Raw genomic sequence first — 24,926 nt, forward strand, 5'->3', positions numbered from 1 at the left:
CAGAATGGGAAAGACTAGAGATCTCTTCAAGAAAATTAGACATACCAAGGAAACATTTCATGCAAAGATGGGTTCAATAAAGGACAGAAATGGTATGGACCTAACAGAAGCAGAAGATATTAAGAAGAAGTGGCAAGAATACACAGAAGAACTGTACAAAAAAGATCTTCACAACCCAGATAATCATGATGGTGTGATCACGCACCTAGAGCCAGACATCCTGCAATGTGAAGTCAGGTGGGCCTTAGAAAGCATCACTATGAACAAAGCTAGTGGAGGTGATGGAATTCCAGTTGAGCTATTTCAAATCCTGAAAGATGATGCTGTGAAAGTGCTGCATTCGATATGCCAGCAACTTTGGAAAACTCAGCAGTGGCCACAGGACTGGAAAAGGTCAGTTTTCATTCCAATCCCTAAGAAAGGCAGTGCCAAAGAATGCTCGAACTACTGCACAATTACACTCATCTCACATGCTAGTAAAAGTAATGCTCCAAATTCTCCAAGCCAGGCTTCAGCAATACGTGAACCATGAACTTCCAGATGTCCAAGCTGGTTTTAGAAAAGGCAGAGGAACCAGAGATCAAATTGCCAACATCCGATGGATCATCAAAAAAGCAAGAGAGTTCCAGAAAAAACGTCTATTTCTGCTTTCTTGCCTATGCCAAAGCCTTTGGCTGTGTGGATCACAATAAACTGTGGGAAATTCTGAAAGAGATGGGAATACCAGACCACCTGACCTACCTCTTGAGAAACCTATATGCAGGTCAGGAAGCAACAGTTAGAACTGGACATGGAACAACAGACTGGTTCCAAATAGAAAAAGGAGTACAACAAGGCTGTATATTGTCACCCTGCTTATTTAACTTATATGCAGAGTACATCATGAGAAACGCTGGACTGGAAGAAGCACAAGCTGGAATCAAGATCGCCGGGAGAAATATCAATAACCTCAGATATGCAGATGACTCCACCCTTATGGCAGAAAGTGAAGAAGAACTAAAGAGCCTCTTGATGAAAGTGAAAGAGGAGAGTGAAAAAGTTGGCTTAAAGCTCAACATTCGAAAACTAAGATCATGGCATCTGGTCCCATCACTTAAAGGGAAATAGATGGGAAAACAGTAGAAGCAGTGTCAGACTTTATTTTTGGGGGCTCCAAAATTACTGCAGATGGTGATTGCAGCCATGAAATTAAAAGACACTTACTCCTTGGAAGGAAAGTTATGACCAACCTAGACAGCATATTAAAAAGCAGAGACATTACCTTGCCAACAAAGGTCTGTCTAGTCAAGGTTATGGTTTTTCCAGTGGTCATGTATGGATGTGAGAGTTGGACTGTGAAGAAAGCTGAGCGCCAAAAAATTGATGCTTTTGAAGTGTGGTGTTGGAGAAGACTCTTGAGAGTCCCGTGGACTGCAAAGAGATCCAACCAGTCCATCGTAAAGGAGATCAGTCCTGGGTGTTCATTGGAAGGACTGATGCTGAAGCTGAAACCAATACTTTGGCCACCTCATGTGAAGAGTTGACTCATTGGAAAAGACCCTGATGCTGGGAGGGATTGGGGGCAGGAGGAGAAGGGGATGACAGATGATGAGATGGCTGGATGGCATCACCGACTTGATGGACATGAGTTTGAGTAAACTCCGGGAGTTGGTGATGGACAGGGAGGCCTGGTGTGCTGTGATTCATGGGGTTGCAAAGAGTCGGACACAACTGAGTGACTGAACTGAACTGAACTGAATCTCAGGTTCAGAGGGTGCTTGTGAGAATTAAAACAGCTAACAAACATAAAGTGCCTAGCCTGCTGAATGGCACATAGGAAGCACCTGGTAAATGTAGCTGATACTATTTGAAATAGGTTGAGTGGTTGCTCCTCAACAAATATATCCACATCCTAACCCCTGAAACTGTGAATGTAAAACTTGTTTGGAAAACAGGGCTTTGCAGATGTAGCTGAGTTAAGGATCTCAAAACCACACCATTCTGGATTATCTGGGTGGGGCATAATTCATATATATACATACATATATATATATATAAACACATACATATATACACACACATAAAATATATACATATACATTTTTTGGTGAGGAGTAACTGGCATACACATGGGTCTGAGAAAGTTATTAGTTAATAATGCTTCCGAGTCCAAGCTCACTCTGCTCACTGCATGATGAACCAATGAATCTGAGAAATGAAAGGTTGAGGCAAGGAAGAGACTTTTAAATTGAGAGCTGGCAGACCGAGAAGATGGCAGGCTAGCGCCTCAAGGTAACCATCTTATTGGGGTCTGGATGCCAGGTTCTTTTATAGATCAGAGATTGGAGGTGTAGGTGAGGAAGCAAAGTAAAAAGGCCATAAATCTTGCAGACATCTAGAATGGCAAGCCTCAGGCAGGGGATGTGTTCATTTCTTCCTTTCTGCCGTCTCCAGATGGACGGGGTTCTGAACAAATGCACTGAGGCGGTCAGGCAGAGGGGCAGGATGCTCTGAGGCAGGCCATTCTGTATGATTATAATAACAAAAGCAACTAAAAGCAAGTCAAAGAAACAGTTCCAACATGGAGTCAGAATTGGCTCCTTCTCTGCAACAATAGTAACAGGAAGTGACTAGTCCTCAAGGTTGTACCCATGAGTAACAGTGAGTCCAGACGGGTTGCCATGAGGAGCTGGGGGGCCTTTTCAGGTCTAATCTCCAACACTAGAGATTAATTTTTTGCACACATTCATTGAGACCCCTCCCACCTGTCAGATCCTCTGCTTGGCTTTCGTGATGAGATAAAATACAAACCATCTCTGGTTCTTCAGTTGCTGCTGAAGGTGGAGGGTAGGGAGCAGGCCTGTGAAAGTGACTATGGAGGGCAAAGCTACACTATATATGAAGTGAGGCAAGGATGTGGGAGGTAGAGTCTGAGAGGCTCAGCAAAGGCTTCTCAGAGGAGGTAACCTCTGGCCAGGGTTTTGAAGGATGAATAGGAGTTCACAAAGAGGCCAAGGGAGAAAACGGTATTCTAGAGCGGGTAGCAAATAGCATAAGCGAGGGCACAGTAATATGCATAGGGTGTGGCGAGGTGGTGTTAAATGCTGACTGATGTTAGGAAGTGATTAGGGAGAAGCAGAAATGAAGGTGGAGGTAAGGCAGGGCTAGGTCACCCAGGGGCTTACTGGCCATACGAGGAGCTGAGCCTCCACTGTGTATGATGATGGCATTAGGGAGCTCCATCCAGGCGTCCGCAAGGTGTCAGGTGGGGTCCTACTCTGCTGTCTGTGGTCAACTCCACGGCCTTCTGAGTGTAGGGGGCTGGAGGGTTCTAGGGTAGGCCTCACCTGCTTCCTGTCATGCATCTCACTTCCTGTTTGATTACTTCTTTAAAGAGGTCAGAAAGGAACATGAAAACCTACTTCCTAAGGCAGGGCCAGAGGGAGAAAGTCTTTCTGGGCCGGGCCCCACAGCTGGGGGGGCAGTCGGCCCATTGCCTTGACTGTACGTTAAATACACTTGATGCCAAGAGCATCCTCTTGGGAGCTCAGAGACACTGATGGTCTCAGAAAGGGGCCCTGCGGATGAGTGGGGGAGGGGGGAAGGTATTCCAGGCAGCAGGAACAGCATAGGCAAAGGCACAGAGGTGAGCAAAGGGGATGGGGTAGCTGGGGACACAGGGAAGGGGGTGGGGATGGGTGGGTGCTGCACTGGAGCCCAAGAGGACTTGAGGATGGCGTTGGGAGTCTAGACCGTTTCCACAGTTGGCAGAGCCCCGGCAGAGCTCTGTTAGGCTCCAGCTTGTCTCCTCCAGGGCGGTACATGTGTTTCATGTGGAGACGGACCTGACTTTGGCTCTATCTTGCTCTGATATCAGGTTGTAAGCCACGGAAAAGGTTGTGCTTCAGGGACTAGGGTCTGTGGCCTGGAGGTGGCTGCATCTGTCTCTAGGTCCTGGGGGGCGGGGTGTCAGTGAACAGCCCCCTCCCTCTCAGTGCTACCAGGACCCTGATGCTCCCGGCTTTGAGGGCACCAGATTCAAGGACCCCGAGCTCTCCATCCTAGCAGAATCAGCAGTGTCAGCATCTCCCAGGGAACTTGACACGAATGGAAACACCCAGGAAGCCCCCCAGACATGCTGGATCCGACACTCTAGGGGTGGAGGACCCAGCAATCTGGGTTTCACAAGCCCCCCAAGGAGGTTCTGATGCACACTGAACATGTGGTGGGCTGGTGTATTTGCCAAGTGAAGTGAAAGTCGCTCAGTTGTGTCGACTCTTTGAGACCCCATGGATTATACAGTCCATGGATTTTCCAGGTCACAATATTGGAGTAGGTAGCCTTTCCCTTCTCTGGGGCATCTTCCCAACCCAGGGATCGAACCCACGTCTCCCACATTCAGATTCTTTACCAGCTGAGCCACAAGGGAAGCCCAAGAATACTGGAGTGGGTACCTATCCCTTTTCCAGGGGATCTTCCCGACCCAGGAATTGAACTGGGGTCTCCTGCATGCAGGAGGATTCTTTACCAGCTGAAGGCCCTGGTCATTTCACTCTCCTCTGGACTCTGGGCTCTACGAGGGCCCCTCTGCCAGTCTGAGTGTCCCCCTGCCTGCAGCACTGGCCTGACACTGCGGAGGCTGCCACAAGGTTTTCTGATTGCATCTTCTCCTGGGAGTGCCTGTCCTCTGCTCTCAGCCAGGGAGCCCCCTCTTTGAGCCCCTACCACTCGTGAGACTCCTCTTCAGTGCCTAGTGCTGAAACCCAGCACTCGAGATTCCTGAAATCTGGAGAAAAGGCACATTCTCCCCACGCTCCCTGCCCTAACTCTATCCTACCCAGGCAACCTCCATGTGGAGCCTGTGGGACTCACGCAGGAGGCCGGTTTCCACCGTGGGAGCGTAGCCTCATGGAACAAATAGCCCCTCAGGAACAAATAGCCCTGCCTCCTTGTTTAGAAAATGCCTCAGGGCCCTGCTCATCTGGAGCACTGTCTTGTTTGTTTTAGTAACTTTTCTTAAAATGTCCATCCCCAGATGGCTGGGAGACGAGTCACCACAGTGATTACGGGATTGGAAACGAGGGTTGGGGAAGGGAGGGTCAGAGTAGTGAGGGTTTCGGTCTGGAAAAGGCTTCAACTGGAGAGATGGGGGAAGGATCAGAGAAGCGAAGGTTTCAGGTGAGAAGCACCTTGGCAGGGCCGCCAGGAGAGGTTGTACAGGGTGTTCACTGCACAAGGGTATGTGCTGGTGGAGGGGGTGAGGAAGGGCTGAGAGCCAGGAGGAGGGCAAGGCCCTGTCCCAAGCTTGATGCCCTGGAGTTAAGATGTGCCTTTAGGAGGAAAGGGGGGATTCTTTTTCATGTTTGCCTCATGGCATGTAGGATCTTAGTTTCCTGACCAGGGATCGAACCCAGGACCCCTGCATTGCGAGCATGTAGTCCTAACCATTGGGTTGCCAGGGAAGCCCCAAGGGGGAATTCTTTCTAAATCCAAAGAGCAGTTTGTGCACCACTTTGGGGCAGGAGCTGTGCAGAAGGAGCACCTGAAAAAAAAAAAAAATTCCTATTTTACTGCTGCGACATTATTTGCCCAAGGTCACCGGCCGCACTCTGCTGCCTGCGTGGCCTTAGAGGACATCTGTGCTCAGCAGGTCAGGTGGTGGTGGGATGAGGATGAAGGTACTTTCCCCAAAGTGGAGCGGAAGTACCGCTGAGGGAGGGCTGTAGGCACTTGTCTTCAGAGGACAGGGCCCCTCTGTCACTAAGAGGAGAGGTGACATTGCCCCAGTGCTAGTCATTTGTTTAATCAAGGCTCTTACTAATCTCCAACTTGGATGAGACTGAGCAAGTTTCGCCATCACATTCCTCACTCAGGACTGCAGTCTCTCAGCAAATTTATCAAGTGCCAGGCCCTACATTAAGCCTGTACCAAAAATGGAAGAGTTTTAGAGTCAATCCTATGGCGGGGGTGGTTTTCTGAGTTCCTAATGTGTTTTGTGTATTTCCTGGGTGCTAGATGCTGAGGTTGAAGAGTCCCCGACCTCAGGAAGCTTGGTCAGCAAAAGGAGTTCAATCATTTCATCCGTGGGGTCCGAGCCGAGCCCTTTTTATTATTATTTTGGCCTCCCCCTCATGGCTTGTAGGGTTTTTAGTTTCCTGACCAGGGATTGAATCTGGCTGGGCCCTTGGCAGTGAGAACCGGACCACTAAGGAATTCCCACCCCATTTGAAATAAAAGCTGTACTGTCTTTGCCCAACAGCCTATACCCATTTTTCCCCCAGAGGGAAGAAACCTGATTTTCATGAGCACCTCCTGTGTGCTGGGTCTGTTGTGAATGAGGGCACCTGGTCAGCCTGGGAGGTGACACTGTTGCTCTTGGTCACAGATGGCCAAGCAGGGGCAGGCAGGGGAAGTGGCTTACCTCCCAGCTAGGACTGTGGGCAGCCTGGACAGCCAGACCCATGCTCTTACCACAGCCCCACCCTGCCTTCCTGGCCATAGAGCCCTCGGGGCCACTTCACAGACCACCCCTACCCCTGGCCCTGCGCTGCCTGGGCACACGGGAGGAGCCACATGAGTTTCTTTCCTGAGGGTGATGGGGTCAGGGGAGGGCACTCCAGGATAGGACAGGTGGACAGGACACCCTTCTCCTCAAGCACTTCTCCTATACACCTGCCACTCTCAAAATGAACACGGGCTCACACTTTCTGCCCTACGCCTAATTCTCCATGTACACGTACACTTGACCCTGGGCTTTTGCAAAATCACCTTTGTAAAGAGAGACAGGACAAGCTGGGCTGCTGGCAGTTACGTCCAGTCCCCATCAATGGAGATGGATGTTACTTGAATACCAGTGTAATACTTCACTCTCTAGCTGTCCCCGCCTCCCCCCACACCCCTCCCCTAGATACACACACACTGACTCTGGGGCTGACAGCTTATTTCCTCCCTCAGCCTCCCTCCCCTGCCTCTCTCTGCCTGCCCGCTGCCTCCTGTCTGCCTCGAGGAGCTGACTGCCTCCCGGGCTGGAATCCTGTGTGCCCTCTGTACCAGGTAAGGAGATGGTGGCCCCGGGGCTGGGCAGCCTCAGTGCCTCCTCTGGACCCAGGATAGAGGGCATAATTTTATCAGGGGAGAGGGCTCTTACCAGCTAGGATGGCAGAGACTAGACTGGAGGGGACATACTGCTCTGAAGAGGGAAGCACCACAGTTTCTTAGGTAATTACTAGACAGCAATCACAGTGAAAGACCGTTAAAGCTTCTCTTTCAAGACTCAGGAGCCATCTGGGTGGAAGGGTTCCATGAGCGGGTCCTAAGGTAACTGACCCCAAGTTCACCCAGCCAGGAAATCAAGGAGCTGGGATTCAAAGCCAGGTCTCTGACACCAAAAACCTAGTGTTCTCTGCCCCCAGCCCTCTGTCAAAACAGGACTCTCATTGCTGGGCTCCCTGAAAATCCTGGGAGGCTGGGGGCCAGACTCCATCAGCCAGAAGGTCCATCCTGGCTCAGGTCCCAGGGCACAGCAGGACATGCTTTCGCAGCATCCTCGGGGGACTTAGATGGGGCTAAAAGGGATGTTTCAGCACAGGGAGGGGCTGGCACGTATGTGTTTGCTGGGAGTGGAGTTCCTGCAGCACCCCTTCCCCGGCAGCTGAGGGACACTGGGTAAGATCTTGCGCTCCTCTGAACCTCTGTTTCCTCTTCTGGAAAATGGGGTCTCACAGGGTCGTTGTGAATGTAATTGCTCTGCAGACTCTAGAACTTGGGAAATTTGAGCGTTCTAGGGAGCACACGGGGACAACAGCACCCCTCCCCCATACCTGCAGGTCCCCAGCTCCAAGTGCCTCACCTGTCAAGGAAATTCTAGTTTGATATCCTGGGCCCTCATCCTATGAAGGACCGTGGTCTCCAGAGAAGGGTGTAGATTTTCGCATCCTGGCCAAAACTGTCTCCTGTGGAAAGATGGATACTGAAGACCAATCCCCCTGACCCCGCCTTGCCTTTCCTTCTTCTTTTCCTCCATCACCTCACGCTTAGAGCTCAGAAGCAGAGGAATGAGAGCAGGCTGAGTGCTAAACTCTCGTTTCTCCACCTGCCTGTGTTATTCGGGAAATTTTGGGCAAGTGATGGAAACACTTGAGTCTCAGTGTCCTCATCTGCAAAATGGGATGGAGAGAAGTACCAGCCCCTTTCTTCTAGAGCCGTGAGCAGGAGAACACCTAGATAAAGGACCTACCACGGCTCCTAGCATGTGGGGGGCCCAGGACGATCCAAGTTCCCTCCCCCCCGCTACCCTGCTGACCTCCTGCTGGCAGCCTCCCATCCCGACCTCCTCCGCCCTCACTGATCTCCACTGGCTCCACTTTGGGTGGTCCTGGATTCTTGATGAGGCTGTGGGTCTGCACTTCTGGGATGACTGCACACCTGGCCAGAGCCTGGCTTCTCCAGTGCTTACCTAAGTAGTTGCTCCATAAAGGGCTGTTGAATGAATGTGTGGGTGAGTGAATAAATGAATGAACAAGGCTGGGTTTCCTGGAACTGGCAGAGCGCCTGTGGCCGCCTCTGGGCAGGGGAGAGGTCTTTTGGCCCTGATGGGCCTCCAGAGCCCAAATCTGGTAGTTCCTCCTGCCCAGCTCTCTCTCTGCTCTTATCTTATTTCCTCTTCAGCTATCAAAGGGGGGGTTGCTTCCACTGTTGGCAGCCACACACCCAACCAGCCACCACTGTGGGAGTGAAGGGCCGCAGGAAGATCTGCAGGAAGGCAAGGTCTGGGGGGTGCTGGGGGTGGGTGGGTGGAGGGCACCCCTTAAGGCCATGGGCTCCTTCCCGTCCCATCCCCCAGTCCAGTTGAATCCTCCTGCCCTTTAGGGGAGCCTCACTCACGCCCCAGTGCTCTGGGGATTGGGAAAAGGGAGTCCTGCATGGCCTGACCTTGGTACCTATTTCTCCAATTGATCTTAGGCTAGGTACTTAATCACAATGCCATTGATATAGCGCTTACTTCGTGCTTACTCTTGCTTGAAATGCTTATATGGTGGTTGTTGTTGTTTAGTCGCTAAGTCGTGTCCAACTCTTTTGCAACCCCGTGGACTGTAGCCCACCAGGCTCCTCTGTCCATGGGATTTCCCAGGCAAGCATACTGGAGTGGGTTGCCATTTCCTTCTCCAGGGAATCTTCCCAGCCCAGGGATTGAAACCATGTCTCCCACTGGCAGCTGGGTTCTTTACCACTGAGCCACCGGGGCAGCCCCTGAAATGCTTATATATTTGTTCATTCATTTAATTCTCCCAACAACCCTATAACCTAGACACAGTCCCATATCCTGGCCAGGGTGCCCCGTTGCCCAGAACTGCCCCCCACAGTGCCTCTTCCTCTCTGCCGCAGAGCCCACCATGTTGGCCAACGTCACGACGAAGCCACTCTGTCCCCTCCTGGAGCAGATGAGCCGCCTCCAAAGCCACAGCAACTCCAGCATCCGCTACATGGACCATGTGTCGGTGCTGTTGCACGGGCTGGCCTCGCTGCTGGGCCTGGTGGAGAATGGACTCATTCTCTTCGTGGTGGGCTGCCGCATGCGCCAGACCGTGGTCACCACCTGGGTGCTGCACCTGGCCCTGTCTGACCTGCTGGCCACTGCCTCCCTGCCCTTCTTCACCTACTTCCTGGCCGTGGGCCACTCCTGGAAGCTGGGCACCACCTTCTGCAAGCTACACTCCTCCATCTTCTTCCTCAACATGTTTGCCAGCGGCTTCCTGCTCAGCGCCATCAGTCTGGACCGCTGCCTGCAGGTGGTGCGGCCCGTGTGGGCGCAGAACCACCGCACGGTGGCCGCTGCCCACAAGGTCTGCCTGGTGCTCTGGGTCCTGGCCGTGATCAACACCGTGCCCTACTTCGTGTTCCGGGACACCATCCCGCGGCTGGACGGGCGCATCATGTGCTACTACAACGTTCTGCTCCTGAGCCCCGGGACGGACCGCAACGCCACGTGCGACTCGCGCCAGACGGCCCTGGCCGTCAGCAAGTTCCTGCTGGCCTTCGCCGTGCCGCTGGCCATCATCGCCTCGAGCCACTTGGCTGTGAGCGCGCAGCTGCGCCACCGCGGCCGCCGGCGGTCCAGCCGCTTCGTGCGCCTGGTGGCGGCCGTGGTGGCGGCCTTCGCGCTCTGCTGGGGCCCCTACCACGTGTTCAGCGTGATGGAGGCGCGGGCGCACGCGAACCCGTCGCTGCGGCCGCTCGTGTGGCGCGGGCTGCCCTTCGTCACCAGCCTGGCCTTCATCAACAGCGTGATCAACCCGCTGCTCTACGTGTTTACCTGCCCCGACGTGCTGCGCAAGCTGCGGCGCTCGCTGCGGAGCGTGCTGGAGAGCGTGCTGGTGGACGACAGCGACCTGGCCGCCGGGGGCAGTAGCCGCCGCCGGCGCCGCGCCTCCTCCACCAACACCTCGGCCTCCTCCTTCTCCGAGGGCAGCGGCCGCCGCCTGCCTGCGCTCTGGCCCGCGCGCCTGCTCGACTGGCTGCTGGGCGACCGCGCGGCACCGCCGCAGAGGGACCGCGCCCCATCCCAGGACGAGCGGGGCCCCCTGAACCGGGCGCTGAGCACCACCTCGGGGTAGGAGGCGCGGACCCGAATCGCCCGGCTCAGAACCATTCCATTCTCCCCGGGAGGCAAGGACTGGGAACGATCGCGCGTAGTAGCTTCCCCAGGGCCCAGACGTCCAAATGTAGATATCCCGGCTCTTAGTCTAAGGGAGGCTAAGGAATCTATCTGCGTATTAAAGTCCCCCACGTGACTCAGTGAATTCTTTTCAGAAAAGAAGTGAGTTAAAGAGTGCTTCTCAAACATTATTGCGCGGGAGTCATCCAGGGATTCTGTCTGGTTGAGCTGGCCCGGCCGAGGACTGGCGCGGAGGGGCAGGGGAGGGGGGTGGGACTGAAATTCTGTTTCCAACAAGCTCCCAAGAGTAATGCAAGGCTAAAACCCTAAGACGTCTCAAGCTAGGGCAGTGGATACACAGGACACATCTCCCTGGAGCTATTTTAGCAGGTGATGGGTGGGGTCGAGTTTTACATTAAACCAGTCAGGTAGTTTTGGAGCTGAAAGTGAGAGAGCAAAGGTTTGGGAAGCGCTGTTGGGGGCTAACCTTTTCACTATGGTCGTTTAGTTGTCATTTACTGACCTATATAGGCTTTATCTCAGTCTGGGGAAGAGGGTCAAGTTCTATTAGCCCCACTTTTTATTGATACCTGTGCAAGTTGCAGTGCAGGAAAGTTAAATAACCTACCCAACATACAGGGTCTGCATACTAACCACTGGCATTTACCTGTTCAATTACTGTATGTGAAAGAGCCCCCCACCCCCCACCCCATATTCAAGGTCCTTAAGATAGTAGTTGCGTGGGAGCCCCCATCTGTCTGCCCCAGCACTGCCCAAAATGGCAAAAGCAAGGGGTGCTATGGTCAAATGTTCGGGAAACCTGGGCTAGTTAAAGTACAATGCGCATCTGTACTGAGGTCTGTGGTGTTTGAATGTGCCTGGCAACCTCCGAGACCACAGCCCTTTTTCTGAGCTCACCTGATATGCCGGCCTTCAGTTCCGTGGGATGCTCTCCGGGCAATGCTGGTAACCTCTAGATCTGTGCATCCCTCACCTCCTGACCTCACAGGGGCTGCAGCTCTCACCCTCAGCTGGCAGGTGTGAGGGGTAACTTAGTGCAGCACCTCCACTATCCTGTTTAGCTCAGCATCCCAGGCCTGGTGCAATACACATCTGGCTGATGGAACACCCATGGAAGAGCCGGGTGAGAAACTTCTAGGACATGGTTCAGGGCTCCCTGTGCCACCACCTACAGCTGGGCTCCCAGTGTTTACTCACTTATTCCCACGCTAGGCAAACAGAGCAGTTGATGGACAGCTGACTGAACAGACATCCCATCCTGATGCCTCACCCACATTCCCTCCTCCCTGCTCCCTTGCTTCTCTCAGCACTTGGCACCATCTGACACACAATACACTTTACTTGTTTATTATGTTTTATCCATCAGAATGAAAGCTCCTTGAAGGCAGGGACTTTTGTCTGTATTCCCTGCCACCTAGAATTGTGCCAGTACACAGCAGGCGTTCAATAAAGATTTTTGCTCGAGACTGGATGGCATGAATTAATCAGATTTCTGGGGGCTTCTGCAGAGTCTGGGACAGGAGAGGGGGAGATAGACACTATCCCTCCCTCCCCAAAAAATGCCTCTCCCACCCCATTTTAACCTTAAGTGTTGCAAAGTGTGGTGGAGTTAGATTTAGTCTGCTGGGTGACAGGGTCAGTGGGCTGCAGAGGGATCCAAAACAGCCTTTGGAAAGGTTCAGGGAGGAGCTGGATTCCTGACTTCTGGTCTCCTGGCCTGGGTTGGACCCAGGACCCTGAGACAGAGCCCACACATTCTGGGGAGTCACCCTCCAGTCTTCAGCTCCCTGAGGAAGCAGAAATTACTCTTCTCAGTTTGAAGGCACTTGGAGAGAAGAGGGCAGTGGTCAGGAGTAGGGGGGAGGAGAGGGCTGACCCTTTTCCGTCTTCCAGTCTCTGTTCCAGGATGGAAGTTCCAGGCTCCGTCTGCTCCACAGAGACCTGCCTGATGGCCCTCGAAGGCTCAGAGCCCCAGCTCGGGTGCAGCCTGTTTGGGGGCCACAGAGCCGGAGTGCTGGATCAGCGGAGGTGGGTGGCCAGTGGCCCGGGGGCTGCCGTGTGTGACACGGTGGTTGGCCACCGAAGGCCTCGGCCATCCTGAGCTCAGACCTTGGTGGCCGGCCGCTGTGGCGGCTGCTTCTGCAGCTGGGCCAGTGTGTCCCGCTTCTCGATGGATCGCAGCTGCTTCTTCTTCGCCCGCTTGAGCTTGGCGGGGTTTCGGATCTGGGGATGGTTGAGGGGAAGGCATCAGTGTGGCTGGGCTCTCCACCCCATTCCCCAAGGAAAGGGAGGTCACCGCGGGGGTCTGGGATCATGGCACGACCAGGGGGCCATGAGGGAGGGGCGCCAGGGTGTCTGGAACCCGACATCCAGCCCGTCCCCCAGGCAGGGCAACACTCACCACTTGGACAATTTCCGCCTTCCGCTCGTTCTCCAGGCGGCGCCTCAGGTTCTCCGCACGGCGTTCCTTCTTCTCCTGGACACAAAGGGGAAGGAGGTATGTATGTGTCTGGGCACTGAGGCGGCCCCGGTCTCCCAGGCAGTGAGAGCTGAGAGAATTCCCAGGGAGGAGGGCCAAAGGGCCACTTATCCCAGCTCCCAGTTGCTCCTGGTGCTGTGGGGGTAGACAGCCAGTGAGGACACTGTTCCTGTGCCTGTGGGACCACCACCCAGAGGCCTGCTGTAGCAGGAAGTTCCTGGCTCCGCCTGAGAAGGTGGGCACCTGATCAGGTGTAAGACATGGGTGGTGCACCACCTGGAAGCTCAGGCTCACATGGACAGTGGTCCTTTGCACCACGCCCCTCATCAACTGCCGCCCGGGGAGAAGGGATCGCTGGCCCTTCCCCTCATTTCCATCCTCTCAGCGTCTCCCTCCTCCTTGAAGTCCACAAGCCCCTAGAATGCAAAGGCAAGGGTGAGGGCTGGCTTTCCAAGGGTCACCCCGGTGCAGGGCTAGGAAGGGCGAAGGCTGCAAAGAAGAGACCCCAAAGCAATCTGGATCAGTCTGAATCCTGACTCTGCTACTTCCTAAATGGGTGACACTGGCCAAGTGGTTTAAGCTCTGGGCCTCTACCTCCTATCTTTAAAGTGAAGGTGTGATTACATGAGGTTGCTTTGAGGACTAAATGAATGAATACATACACAGGGCTTGGAACAGTACCGGCCCACTGGGGACACTTAGAAGGTGAATCTAGATGGAGTCTTCCTCTGGAATGGCTATGCTGACTACTGTGCCTGGTGGGCCCGGGGCAGGGATGGCGGCCTCGAGGCTGTGTGTGGTCAGGGGCCTCTTGGCTTTGGCAGCTCAAGATAGAAGGGGCAGCCTGGGCCCGTGGAGAGAAAGGAGAAGTGATACTTGAGCTCCTGGAGGCTGGGGAAGGTCTGGGCTGGGGGCTGGGCAGGGGCACCTCTGAAGGGGATGGTGACAAGAAGGTTCTGTCTTGCCCAAGAGGGAGCCAGGGCCGCACAGGAAGCGAGATAAGGCCCCAGTACACGGTGGCAGCCACACCATCTGCAGGGTCTCTGCCACAGGAGCTGAGCTGGGGCGACTCAAGGCGGGGGACAGATGACTGGGTGACTGGCCCACCTCTCCCCTTGAGGGCGGGCAGGGACTGCAAGCTAGAGGCAAGGTGTCTGACTCTTTGGGAGCCCCTGGGACCCCTGGGTGAGTGAAGTCCTACTGATCACTCTGCTCCTGGTGAACCAACACCAGCACCTCCCTCTCTCTGGGTGCTGCCTGCTGGCACTTCCTGGAGACTAAAGAGGTTGGGCGTGAACCTCTAACGGGACATTTGTGGCCTTGGGTTGAGTGTCAGGGAGGAGCTGGAGGATTCTGCAGGCAGCCCTCTCTGCTGATGTGTGGGAGCTGTGTCTCAGAGGACACTGGCAACAACACCCAGGATAAAGCCTCCGATTCGTCAGCCCTTCCCATCAGAGCAGGTCCAGGGCAGGGACCCCTGAACCCATCTCACTGAATGCTCTGATCACCAGTGAGGGCCCAGGGGTCTTCATCCTGGGCCTCCTCCCATCCCTGGGGCTCACATAAGGCCCCTGGCTAAATCTGATGTTCCACTGGGCTTCCCTACCCTGGGGTCCTGGACTGCACTTCTGCTTCTGGCCAGGCTCCCTGTCTTCCCAAGGTCTCTGGGTTAGAGGACAGCTCCTCTCCCCACCTGCCCCTGTTACGGCCAACACCAGCTCAGTTCCTGCCTGGCCCGCCCCTCACCTGCCGGCGCCGCTCCTTCTCCTCCTCCAGATGCCGGGCGAAGTCCTTAGCCAGCTTCCTCTCCTGCCGGTCCTTCATCTTCCGCTGCCAGGATGTGCGCAGGGGCTTGTCCTGAACCATCTGGGAGAACCTGGGTGTGGGAAGTGGGTGTTCAAGGAGCCAGTGTAATGCCCCCGTGCCCTCCCTCCTCTCCGTTCCGGGCCTTCTCCCCCAGATCCCGGTCAGAATCACCTGCCCCACCTGCCAGCTCCCCAGGCAGTCGACCGTCCAGGCCTGGGGCAGGACAGGGCCCCCGATCACACCCGAGGCCATTTCTGAAGCCCTGGTTATGTGCCTGAGGCGAGTACTCCCTTTCTCTCCACTTTACAGAGGTGTGACTAAGGCTCAGAGAGGTTAAATAATTGCTCTGGGTCACCCTGCTCCTGAGGAGCAGTCTGTGATCAAGAGTCCAGGCCAAATGGCCTCTGCTAGCAAGCTCCACTGCTCTGGCCAAGCGCAGGGGGCCTGGGTGTGGACGCCTCTGGAGTGGGGTTCACTCCCTACCGAGGTGCCCGTTTCATCTCAGAACATGCAAATGCTCACAGTCCCCTGCAGTGATTCAGAGTCTCTCTTCCCAGCAGGGGAAATGTGAATACGGAGTGGGAGCTAGGCAACATCAGGGAAGCCTGGATATTCTAGAGAGTGACAGTGACAAGGTCACAGGAGGAGCGAGATCACCTCTGTAAGAACACCACCAGGATCTAGTGGTTGGATGACCTATGTAGGATACGCTGTAAAATCTTCCAGGAAAAAGGAGAAACACTTTGAGGATCAAGAAGGAATGAGGAGCACGACTAGGAAAATGCTGAGGGCTGCCTAGACTGATGATGTGGGCCTGCGGGTTTCTGCAACCATGCCCCTCCCTTTTCTTTTTCTCTGAATGATTTGAAGCCTGGGGTGCAGGTGTCCCATGGGCCTTCTTTCCTTCTCAGCAGATCCTTTTGTAGTGGCCTTTCCACCTCCCTCAATAATTTCTTGACTTTCCAGAGCTCCTGTTTATCCACGTCCACTATATCACAGCCCATGTGGTCATAGGAAGCAGGGCTCTGAAGGCTGCAGCGGACACCACGCAGAGGCCTCACTCCCACTCCCCGGAAGGCTCAAAACTGCTCTTCCAGTTCATCTCTCCCCCTTCCTGCTCCCTAGGAGTCTGGCACATACAACCTGGACCCTGACCCCAGGCCTGCCCATCCTCAGCCTGATTCCCCCTCCCCAGTTCTGCCTGTCCCCCGCTGCTCCCTCTCCCCCTCCCTAAGGGCCTGCTGCATGGACTCCCTCCCTGCCCTTACAGCCAGGCATCTCAGACTGGGGCATGAGGCCCCCAAAGGGACAAGGCCAAGGGGAGCTGGACACACAGAGCCTCGGGCAGGCCTCGTGCTGCATCCTCCCGGGGCAGCGGTCAGGGGACCCTTCTGTAGCGGTGGGGACGCCCTTTATCTATGCTGGCCAATCAGGGAGCCTCGAGTCACACTGGCTGCTGAGCATTTGAAATGTGGCTGATGACTAGGGAACTGAATTTTGAACTTGAACTGTAAGCTATTTAAACAGCCACAGGTGGCTGGTGGCTAAGACACTGGGGCAGTGCAGTTTCAGAGCACTGCTTTTACCTGGAGATTGAAGGAAGGCAGGCCTGGATCCACCCCTTACTACCTGTGTGACATTGGGCTGGGCAGCCTCTCTGAGTGTGTTACCTGGAGATGAGAGCCATTGCCATTGCAAAGGGTGGTGGGAGGGTTAGTGGCTCTCTGCCCGAGAAGCACTTAGCCCAGTGCTCTGCACATGGTAGGTGCTCAGTGAATCCACCCTTTAGAGATGGGAGCTGGCTCACTCAGGGAGGACTGGGCAGAAGGGGGCATTGGGCCTGGACATGGGAGGTGGGCCTTCCCAGCCTTGGCTGCCTCCCTTGAGCCCCCCCCCCCCCCCCCCCCACCGCCGCAGCTGGTGCTGGCCTCCCCACCCCGCCGCCGTTTAGTCTTGGGGCTTACTCACCAACCGCCAGAGCTGCTTCCTCAAAGATCCCAAACACCCACCCCACCACCCTTCTGGCCCCTATCCACAGGCCTGGTGCAGCTTCTGAAGGTGCTTTAATTCTACCGCAGCAGCTTCCTTACTGGTCTCCCTGCTCTCGCCCCTGCCCTCGGAATGGTCCCCCACAGGCCACACCGGTCCTCCCAGAGGTCAGGTTGCATCACTCTTTTGCTCAATACTTCCCATGTCTCCGTCGCACACTTGGGTCCTTACAAGGACCCGCGTGACCTGGCCCTATGACCCCTCTGACCACTCTCCTCCTACGGCACCCCCATTGCCCATTGATGAGGCCTCTGGACTGTTTCTCAATCATGGGAGCACAGGCTTGCCTCTGGACTTCCTGTTCCCCTTGCCTGGATACTCTTTTCGGATATGTTCATTCAAGCCTCTGCTCACATCCCCGGGACAGTAAAGTTATCTCCGATCATTGTGACAATGGCCCACACTCTCTGCTCTTTTACTTGTTACTGACATACTGTGTTGCTCTTTTACTTGTTACTGACATACTATGTGTTGGTTACCCATTTCTCACAACCAGAATGTTTCATTTACAGCCATGCTTACCCCCAGACCCTAGCTCGATGCAATGTAAATTGGTTAAATGATGAACTACCTTTTGTTTTCATTCATCTATTTGTTCAACTCAGTGTCTAGCATGTGCTGGGCTCTGGAGGAATCCAGCCATTAAAGGTAAATCTCCACTTTCCTGAAGCCTCTGGTCTAGAGGGGGAGCTGGCAGCCCACAAGAATCACAGAACTAAACAAGCATTTATGCAAGTGGGGGTGTTAACAAAAGAGGAGTATAAGGTACAATGACAACACACAGCTTGAGGATTTGACCTTTGTTGGGTTGGAAAAAGAGGGCTTTTCCCAAGGAGCGATGTTTAAGCTGAGCTCTGAGAGATGAGCAGGGATTGGCCAGGGGGACAGCCTTTCAGTAGAAGAACAGTATGTGCAAAGGCCCTGAGCTGGGAGGGAGCATCACCCACAGGGGCACACGGAGGGGAGGTCAGCGTGAGAGATGCTCAGTGATGACGGAGGAGAGGAAGAAGTCTGGAGCACGTCTCCAGGCAAACAACAGGAAGTCAGGAAGGGTTTCATGCAGTGAGTTGGGACAAAATACCCTGTTTCTCTCGCTTCTTGGTATCCTCTGCTGAGCCTGTTCATGGGTGCAGGCAGCCCCCTCTTGCTCAGCGAGCTCATTTCCCTCCTCCACCTCCCAAGTACCAGGCTCCTACACTCAACTTGCTCATCACCCTCTTCCCACCAGAACCAGCCTTTTCATCTGGTCCTGCCTGGCCATCACTGGCCCCAGCATTCTCTAGGACCTGCTGGCATCGATGTGGAGGGGCAGTGCCACCACCCAGTTCTCCAACAGCCCAAAGCCTCTGATTGGTAACTTGTAGGAAATTACTCCCTGTTTTAGATTCTGCTCCATTTAATGGGGGAGGGGAATAATTCCCACTGCCTTGGGCTTCAGGGGATTCAGCAATATGACATCTGCAAAAGGCCTAGCACACAAAGCATGATATACAGTCAATTCTTAGTAAATTTCTGCCTTCCCCGTGGTTCCTCACAGTCACAAGTTCTTGCCTGCCAGGTGATTTTATTGTTGTCTAGTTGCTAAGTCTTGTCTGACTCTTGTGTGACTCCATGGACTGTAGCCTGCCAGGCTCCTCTGTCCATGGGATTTCCCAGGACCTCTCCTTACTGGCAGCCTAAACACTTCTTTAATCAGCTGAGCCTCTTTGTTCCTTCATTCAACAAGCATTTAACAGAGTACTTACTGCCTGCGGCACAGAAAGATGTGACCTCATGCCTACCCTTTAGAAGGGATAGTTAGTTTGGGATTGACATGTACACACTGCAGTATTTAAAATGGACAGCCCCAAGGACCTATTGTATAGCACAGGGAACTCTGCTCAATATTATGTCACAACCTAAATGGGGAAAGAATTTGAAAAAGAATGGATACAGGTATATGTATAACTGAATCACTTCACTGTACACCTGAGACTAACACAACATTGTTAATCAACTAGACTCCAATAAAAAATTAAAAGAAAAAAAGAAGGCTGCAATCCAGTGCAAGGTGGATCTACAGAGCATACGTAAAAGGCTTTCATGCAGGCTTCGGAGTCAGATCTGTGTTCAGGTCCTGCCTCTAGCACTCATTTAGCCTCCCTGAGCCAAGGGGTCCTCACATGTAAAATGAGGATAATCCTAATGCCTGCTGTTTTCAGAGAGCTGATGGGCAGATTAAATGGCAAGATGCATGCTGGTCCCTGTTTGAAAGGCCCTTTCCCTGGACAACAGGTACTAGAATGCTTAGTAGCGTCCTTTATACTAGGTGCTCATTAACACCTTTATAAAAAAGGCAAATAACTGTAATGGATGTTGGTCCATGAAGACCTCCCTTGCTGGTACACTTGCTTCTGCCCCATTTCTAGAGAGGGCGGAGACAAGGATAAAATTGTGTTGAATGAACACAGACATGAGGGTGCTATCCAGGGGTCCTTTGAGGGCACCCCTGCCTGAGATCTCAGTGCATTTTACCACATTCAGGTTATAATGACCTGTTTGTGTGACTCCCCACTGATGTGAGCTCTCTTTAACCCATGACCTATCTCCAGACTGCACCCAGGCCCCAGCACCACACAAAACCCCAATACTGCCCAGTTGTCCCCCACTTCACCTCTTCTTTGAGCGGTCCTTCCACACCCGCCCAGACTTGGGCTTCCCTTTCGGGATTACAGGAACCTCCTCCTTTGGCTTCTTGGACGCTGGGGCCTGGGCCGAAGAACCTTCTCGCTTCTTTGGAGCGGGGCCTTCTCTCGCCGGCTCCCCAGCTGCAGGTGGCTTGCTCGGCTCATGCTGATCCCGTGGGGAGCCGGGCGACCGCGGTGTCAGCTCCTGCAGTGGCTTCGAGGGCTCAGGACCCGGTGCTTTCTGACCAGGGAAAGGCTCTAGTGATCCTGAGTCCTGCTGCAACTGACGTCGAGGGGACCCCGGGGTCGGCTCTTCCTTATTCTTGGGCAACTCCGAGTCCGCTTCTCCTTGGTCCTGGGAGAACTTTGGTGATTCCTCATCTGGCTTTGGCTGAAGTAGGTGGGATTCAGGACTCGATTCCGGCTGACTTTGGGGAAAATTCAGGCCTGGATCTCGCTGACCCTGGGGGGACCCTGAGTCCAGCTCTGGCTGCTTTCGAGGGGACCCTAAGGCTGGCCCCTTCGGCAGACTGGGTGATCCTGGGCTTGTCTCCGGCTGACGACTGGGAGATCCCAGGCCCGGTGGAGACCTAGGCTCCCTCGTTTCTTTTGGGTTCGACTCGAACTCCACAAGGGCCCGTCTCACCCGCAAAATTGAGGTGGGGTTGTCCGGAGATTCAGGCTTTAGTCCTTCCAGCCGGCGGCTGCGTCTCAGCGGCGTATCCATGGTTCCGGGACCAACTCCGAGCCCACGTGCAGCCTCCGGGACTACCGGCGCCGTCCTATGACGTCAGAAGTCGCCACGTCTGTGCCTAGCAAGAGAGGCTGTTGCCGCAGAGGCCATGTTGCTGATGGGTGAAGGGGAGTGGGTGGAGTCCGGGGGGTGGTGCCTAGGCTCACTAGGCGCATGCGCAAAGCGCTTTGGCGCATTTACTTGTGATTGACTAGTCCCAGATTAAGACCCGCAGTTGCTTTTCCTAAGAACCTGGTCTCCTGGGAAAGAAAATGTGCAGGCGGAAAAAGGAAGAGAGGGACCCATTTTTGGAAGACAAGAAGATTGGGAAAACATCCAGGGAACCTGAAGGCAAGGCTGGATGGAAACTTTACCGCTAACTCACTCGTGTGCAATTAGACAGGGGTCCTCGATTTTCTCATTTGTAATGTGGATGCTTTTGCACTAGTTTGGTCCTGTCGGGGTACCCCTGACCGCCAGAGTGAGTGGTAGCTGGTGGATCCTGGAAGTAGGAAATTTCTTAAGTTCTGAATTGTGTGTTAAATATAACACCTAACTTCCCTGAGTCCAGTGGTTAAGACTCAAAGAGTTTCCACTGCAGAGGGCGTGAGTTCCATCCCTCATCCCTGAAGGGGAACTAAGATCCCTCATGCTGAGTGGTGCTCCCCCCCAAAAGAAAGTGTAATCCTTGCTTTCTCTTCTCCCATTCTGTGCTCAAGCATAAAATCAAGGCTCTCCCTTTGCCACACTGTCAGCTTTACACATAATGTTAAGGGACTGGTGAGAAATGTACCACCTTCGTTTGTCCTGTGGCAGCCCTGGGTGCTCAGTCATGCTGCACATCCTCTCCATTCTAGAAACAGAGAGGTTGGATCATCTCTGAGCTTTCTTTCAGCCAACATAGTTGTCCCCACCCCAACGTGTGAGGCTGCCTCCTCCCCTCCTCTGTGTGAGACCCAGATGAGGGCTTTGAGTTACTCACAGCACTTGCCTTTCTTAGCAAGAACATCTTGGAACTTGCCCAACCACATGCCTTCCAGCTCTTTTCCAGTGTATTTTTGGAATTGCCTGGGGATGGCCTTCAGGCATCCTAGGGGACCTGCCCTGCTGTCCCAGCGACTTCTTTTAGAAACCATTAGGTGTTTTTTTTTTTTTTTGAAACCATTAGTTTTTAACCCAAGGAGTTATGAACAGGCCTGGGAAGCTGTCCAGAGTAGGCCTCTACCTGCTCAGAGGCCAGGCAGACATCCAAGGGCTTCAGTGCTGAGCACAGCCTGCACCTGCTGTGTCCCTGTGGACATCACACTAGAGCAGGAGCGAGAGTGTCAGATTGGGCCCTGGGTGTCTTGACGGCGAATGGAGAGGAGGTAAGGAGGATCAAAACCCAGCAAGGTTCCTGGATGACCAAAAAGAGGACTGAGGAGCCCTTAAGACCTCTCCCCCCTTGGCTCGTGCCAGACAGCTTTCAAAGTGCCTCCCAGTGAGGTTAGCTTCTTGAAATTACCTCCCATAAGGGTAGTGTTAGGTAGTTAGAATAGGGAAAAGGAGTCCAAAATGGCTGTGGCTAAAAGACAAGGAAGAGAAAAGCCCACGAAAATAGAACAAAAGAAGGTCAAAGGAAGGTCCAAGGACCAGAGTGAGGACTTCAGGTAGAACAGCACTCCTGACTAAGCCCAATTTGTGTAGGGCAGGCTCAGGGGGAAGAAAAAAACATATAAAAAGAGGAGCCATTCATGTCGATGTATGACAAAAACCACTACAATATTGTAAAGTAATTAGCCTCCAACTAATAAAAATAAATGGGGAGAAAAAAAAAGAGAAGCCAAAGGACGCTCTCTCTCTCTCTCTCTCTTTCTCCCCCACTCCCACTCCCATGCGTGCGTGCACTCTTTCTCTCTCTCTCTCTCTCTCCCTCTCCCACCCCACGCGATGGGATGCTCTTCTCTTCTCGTCTTTGAATCGACGAGCCCTCATGCCTCGAAGATGGATTTTTCTGCTATCTTCTAAATAAAGTGGAACTGTAACACAGCTGTAACACTGATTTGTCTAAGAGCTATAACACAGTCTGTCCAAGACCCGAGAGCTGTGACATCCCAAGGGGGCTTTAATGTCCATCACTCCAAATCTTTGTTGTGACGAGACAAAGAACTGAGAAGCATAAACTTGCTTGACAGTAGGATGATGGCATGGCTTCACCAGTTTTCTTCCAAGTTGTCAGAAATAGTTGCATCCTTGCACTGAAATCCTGTGTCAGTCCCTGCCTTCTTGGCCACTCTCAGAGGCTCCACCCACAGGCTCAGCATCCCTGGTCCCCTTGCTGCTGGACTGAGGAAGTCTATGCAGCAAGGCTTTTCCCCAGGCCAGCAGTGCAGCTCCCCACTGCAGAAGCAGACCAGTCCCTTCTTTGCCCAGCTCTTCCAACCCCCAATTCTCAGTTCCTTAAATTCCCTGCCCCAGCCTGGAGGCCGTAATGGCTAGCCACTGGGATCCACACCAGGGCTGTGTAGGAGGCTACATATCACCCGCCCTACCCCAGGGGCCCTTCCATTCTCCCTGCTTCCTGAGTTCCCATCCTGAGCTGCAGAGCCCACTCTCAAATGCCAGTTGGATCATATCCTGGTTCTGCTTAAACTACTTCAGAGGGTGATCTCAGATCCCTGCCAGGGGGTGTAAGAGCAGGCAATGCTTTACAGACGTCTTTCAGATCAGATAAGGAGGCCCCTAAACGATGGAGGCATCAAGTGAACTAAGGGCCCAGAACCCTCTCTTCCACCTGGGTTCAGTTTGTCGTTGTCATTATAAATGGTGTGCAGGGGTCCCGGCGACACTCCTGAATTTTTCAGAAAAGCTTGGTATGCCAGTCACTGTTGGGACTCTGTTCTCTTGTGCTCCCTGTCTCTCTACTGCAGACAGACCAACCTCTTGATCTTGGGGGAACGGATGCTGAGAGGGTGGGTCTTCTACAGTCTCCCAGAGGCTCGAGCAGGATTGAGCCCCATTTCTTAAGAAGAAACCTGGTCATTTATCCACCGTCTTTTGGTTTCTTCTATGTCCCCACCTCAATTTCCCACTCCCTTGTAAGGGCTTGCTGGAGTCATTTTCTGGATAGACTATTTGCATTTAAATCCTTGTCCCTGAGTTGGCTATGGAGAAACTCAACCAAAAACCCTGGAGCAAGCAATTATTGAGTCAGGCATTCTTTCTAGCACACTGTATATACAAACCCATTTAGTCCTTATAACCACTCTGTGAGGCAGGTGCTATTGTTATTACTCCCATTTCACAGATAAAGAAGCTGAGGCACAGAGAGGCTGGAACACTTGTAAAGGTCACACAGCAGAGAAATGGTGGAGGTGGGATCTACATGTGGGCTTCTGACTGCAGAGCCACAACTCTTAAGAGTAAATCTCCCTTATCCAGGTAAGGGAACCAAGGCACAGAAAAGCTAAGGTGTTTGTCTAAAGTCACATAACTCTACATCAGGGAGCAAGGACTACAATTCCAGAACTGGCGAGCTTCATTGCCTTGCAACTGCCCTTCCCATGGGCCTCCCTCACTGGTTCCTCACACTGATCCTGGTCGGCTTACTGGGAGATGCTGGGTGTCAGGTCGCCCGACCTGCAAGCTGAGGCCCTGTGCATACATGGGCAGGACAGAGTGTGCTGAATTGGCAATACCCTGGCTTTTTATGTAACCTAAGATCTGCTGACTGAAGGAAACCGTGTACCCACAGATGATGGAAGATACGGCTGTTCATCTGGGAGCATCCATCCTCCACCCAGCCATGGGGCTGTGATTGGGAGGGTTTGACAAGTCAGGTTGGAGATGTCAGGGACCTGAACCAAGACTGGAGATGGTGGGGGAATGGGTCCTGGCAGTCACATCACCTAACGCACTAACAGAGCACTTAGTGCAGATCCTCCCCTGGGTGCTCATTGAATCCCCTGGGGCACTGGTGCGGGAGGCAGGTTGCAGCACTGGCTGGATGAGGGAAGGGGCAGAGAGGAGCCTCCCCAGCTTACCCACAAGGAAATCCAAGATTGGGAGAGGCTGTGACTTGGTACAAGGTGACCCAAAGATTCACTGCAAGGTGTGGGGTCAGGGCTGGAACTTGGGGCTTCTTGATTCTAAACCCAAGCCCCTGCTCTCGCATCCACTGTGCTCAGGATCGGGAAATGGGCTGAGGATTTGTAAGGAATTTCTTGGTCTGGGAGAGTGGATCTGGCGACTGGGACATGGCTGAGCGTTGCGGGAGTGAGGACAGGACCTGGCTGAGGGGGAGGCATCTCCAGAGTTGGGCTGCCCCTGCTTGACCTTCACTGGGTCACTTGGGTCCAGGCTGCTTTCTCTTTCACTCAGAGTTCTCAAGTATTTGAAGACAGTTATCCTGTAGCTTCCTTAGACCTGCCTTTTGTCCTGACCAGACATCTGCTCCTCTATCTGTCTCTCCCACAACAGAGTCAATCCTTGGGGAAGACACTGGTTGTCTACATCCTTCCAGAATGTGATGTCCAGGGCTCCCGCAGGTACCCAAGGTTG

General features: G+C 53.5%; 2 protein-coding genes across 3 annotated transcripts; one reads left to right on the plus strand and one right to left on the minus strand.

The window, feature by feature from the left end:
* Positions 1-6,927: 6,927 nt before the first annotated feature.
* On the plus strand, positions 6,928-12,120 carry PTGDR2 (prostaglandin D2 receptor 2). 2 transcript variants are annotated; one of them, XM_043872853.1, is made up of 2 exons: positions 6,928-7,032; positions 9,364-12,120. In XM_043872853.1, exon 2 carries the CDS (start codon positions 9,372-9,374, stop codon positions 10,590-10,592), a length of 1,221 nt encoding a protein of 406 aa, XP_043728788.1. In that variant the 5' UTR covers positions 6,928-7,032; positions 9,364-9,371; the 3' UTR covers positions 10,593-12,120. The 2 variants fall into 2 exon arrangements, with proteins under 2 accessions (XP_043728788.1, XP_043728794.1); XM_043872859.1 differs by lacking the exon at positions 6,928-7,032 and adding an exon at positions 8,473-8,745.
* On the minus strand, positions 11,986-20,504 carry CCDC86 (coiled-coil domain containing 86). The gene is made up of 4 exons (XM_043872873.1): positions 19,642-20,504; positions 14,880-15,009; positions 13,056-13,130; positions 11,986-12,877 (listed from the first exon to the last, which is right to left on the minus strand). The coding sequence occupies exons 1-4, from the start codon at positions 20,379-20,381 to the stop codon at positions 12,758-12,760; spliced, it is 1,065 nt and encodes a 354-aa protein (XP_043728808.1). The 5' UTR covers positions 20,382-20,504; the 3' UTR covers positions 11,986-12,757.
* Between the last annotated feature and the right edge of the window lie 4,422 nt (positions 20,505-24,926).

The sequence above is a fragment of the Cervus elaphus genome, chromosome 2, assembly GCF_910594005.1.
Source record: "Cervus elaphus chromosome 2, mCerEla1.1, whole genome shotgun sequence".
Lineage (NCBI taxonomy): Eukaryota > Metazoa > Chordata > Mammalia > Artiodactyla > Cervidae > Cervus > Cervus elaphus.